Consider the following 1,041-nt stretch of genomic DNA (forward strand, 5'->3'; position numbering starts at 1 on the left):
TACTAGTGGGCGACGCGCTGTGTCGGTGTCATTCGTATTACGAGATAGATACAAAATGTCGGCGAGAATTCAGCGTGAGCTAGTGGTTTCAGCGGGCACAATCGAGTCTCCTAAGCTACTAATGCTGTCGGGAGTTGGACCGAGGGAGCATCTGAATAGTTTGCAAATACCAGTGCTGCATGATTTACCTGTTGGCAACAACCTGCAAGATCATTTAATTAATTTGCTGTTTTTTACGTTGCAGGCGCGTCCGAAGGAGCGCGATAGGCAAGCAAAAATCATGGAAAACGTATTTAACTATCTGATGTATAGCAAAGGACCGCTCTCTACTCACACTACCGCTTCAATAGTGAGTTTCGTCAATACGGTGCCAAATAGTAACGTAACATACCCTACCACGGAGTTCCACAATAATTTCTTTCACTACAGCGACTTTGCTGCTGTGAAGTCTTTAACAGATTTCATCGCTATGCAACCACAGTACGCTAATTATTTAAGCAGCATTATAAACCAAACTGATATTATGACTATATTAAATGTACTCTCGCATCCAAAGTCGACAGGACTGGTACGGCTAAGTAGTAGGAACTATAAGGACAATCCGCGCATTATACCCAACTACCTGGATGATCCCGATGATTTGGAGAGTATGTTGCGCGGAGTGCGTTTCCAGGAACGTCTTGTGCGTACTCATGCTTACCGCGCTGTAAATGCCACTATTTTGCGTATACCTATAAAGGAATGTGATAGATGGGTATATAGAAGTGATGCCTATTGGCGCTGCTACATTAAATACTTCTCCACAACGCTCTACCATATAACGGGCACTGTGAAAATGGGCCCATCTGGCGATTCAACTGCGTGTGTGAGTCCTCGGCTACGACTGCGAGGCACTTGGAATGTGCGCGTCGCTGATGCGAGCATTATGCCTGACGTCGTGAGCGCGAATACAAATGCAGCGACGATTATGATTGCGGAACGCGCCGCGGATTTTATAAAGGATGACTGGACGCCATTGGACGCAAAGGGATAATAACGCTG

The 1,041-nt window shown here is 45.8% G+C and overlaps 1 protein-coding gene across 1 annotated transcript; it reads left to right on the forward strand.

The window, feature by feature from the left end:
* Positions 1 to 6: 6 nt before the first annotated feature.
* LOC118732875 (glucose dehydrogenase [FAD, quinone]-like) lies at positions 7 to 1,035 on the forward strand. Its single transcript, XM_036461981.1, has one exon. The coding sequence runs from the start codon at positions 56 to 58 to the stop codon at positions 1,031 to 1,033; it is 978 nt and encodes a 325-aa protein (XP_036317874.1). The 5' UTR covers positions 7 to 55; the 3' UTR covers positions 1,034 to 1,035.
* The last annotated feature ends 6 nt before the right edge of the window (positions 1,036 to 1,041 follow it).

This window comes from Rhagoletis pomonella, unplaced genomic scaffold, assembly GCF_013731165.1.
Source record: "Rhagoletis pomonella isolate Grant_MI unplaced genomic scaffold, Rhpom_1.0 Rhpom_scaffold_31524, whole genome shotgun sequence".
In the NCBI taxonomy this organism is placed as follows: Eukaryota; Metazoa; Arthropoda; class Insecta; order Diptera; family Tephritidae; genus Rhagoletis; species Rhagoletis pomonella.

Excerpts from the sequence above, each read along its gene's own strand:
- LOC118732875 (XM_036461981.1), top strand. The coding sequence starts at position 56 with ATGTCGGCGAGAATTCAGCGTGAGCTAGTGGTTTCAGCGGGCACAATC.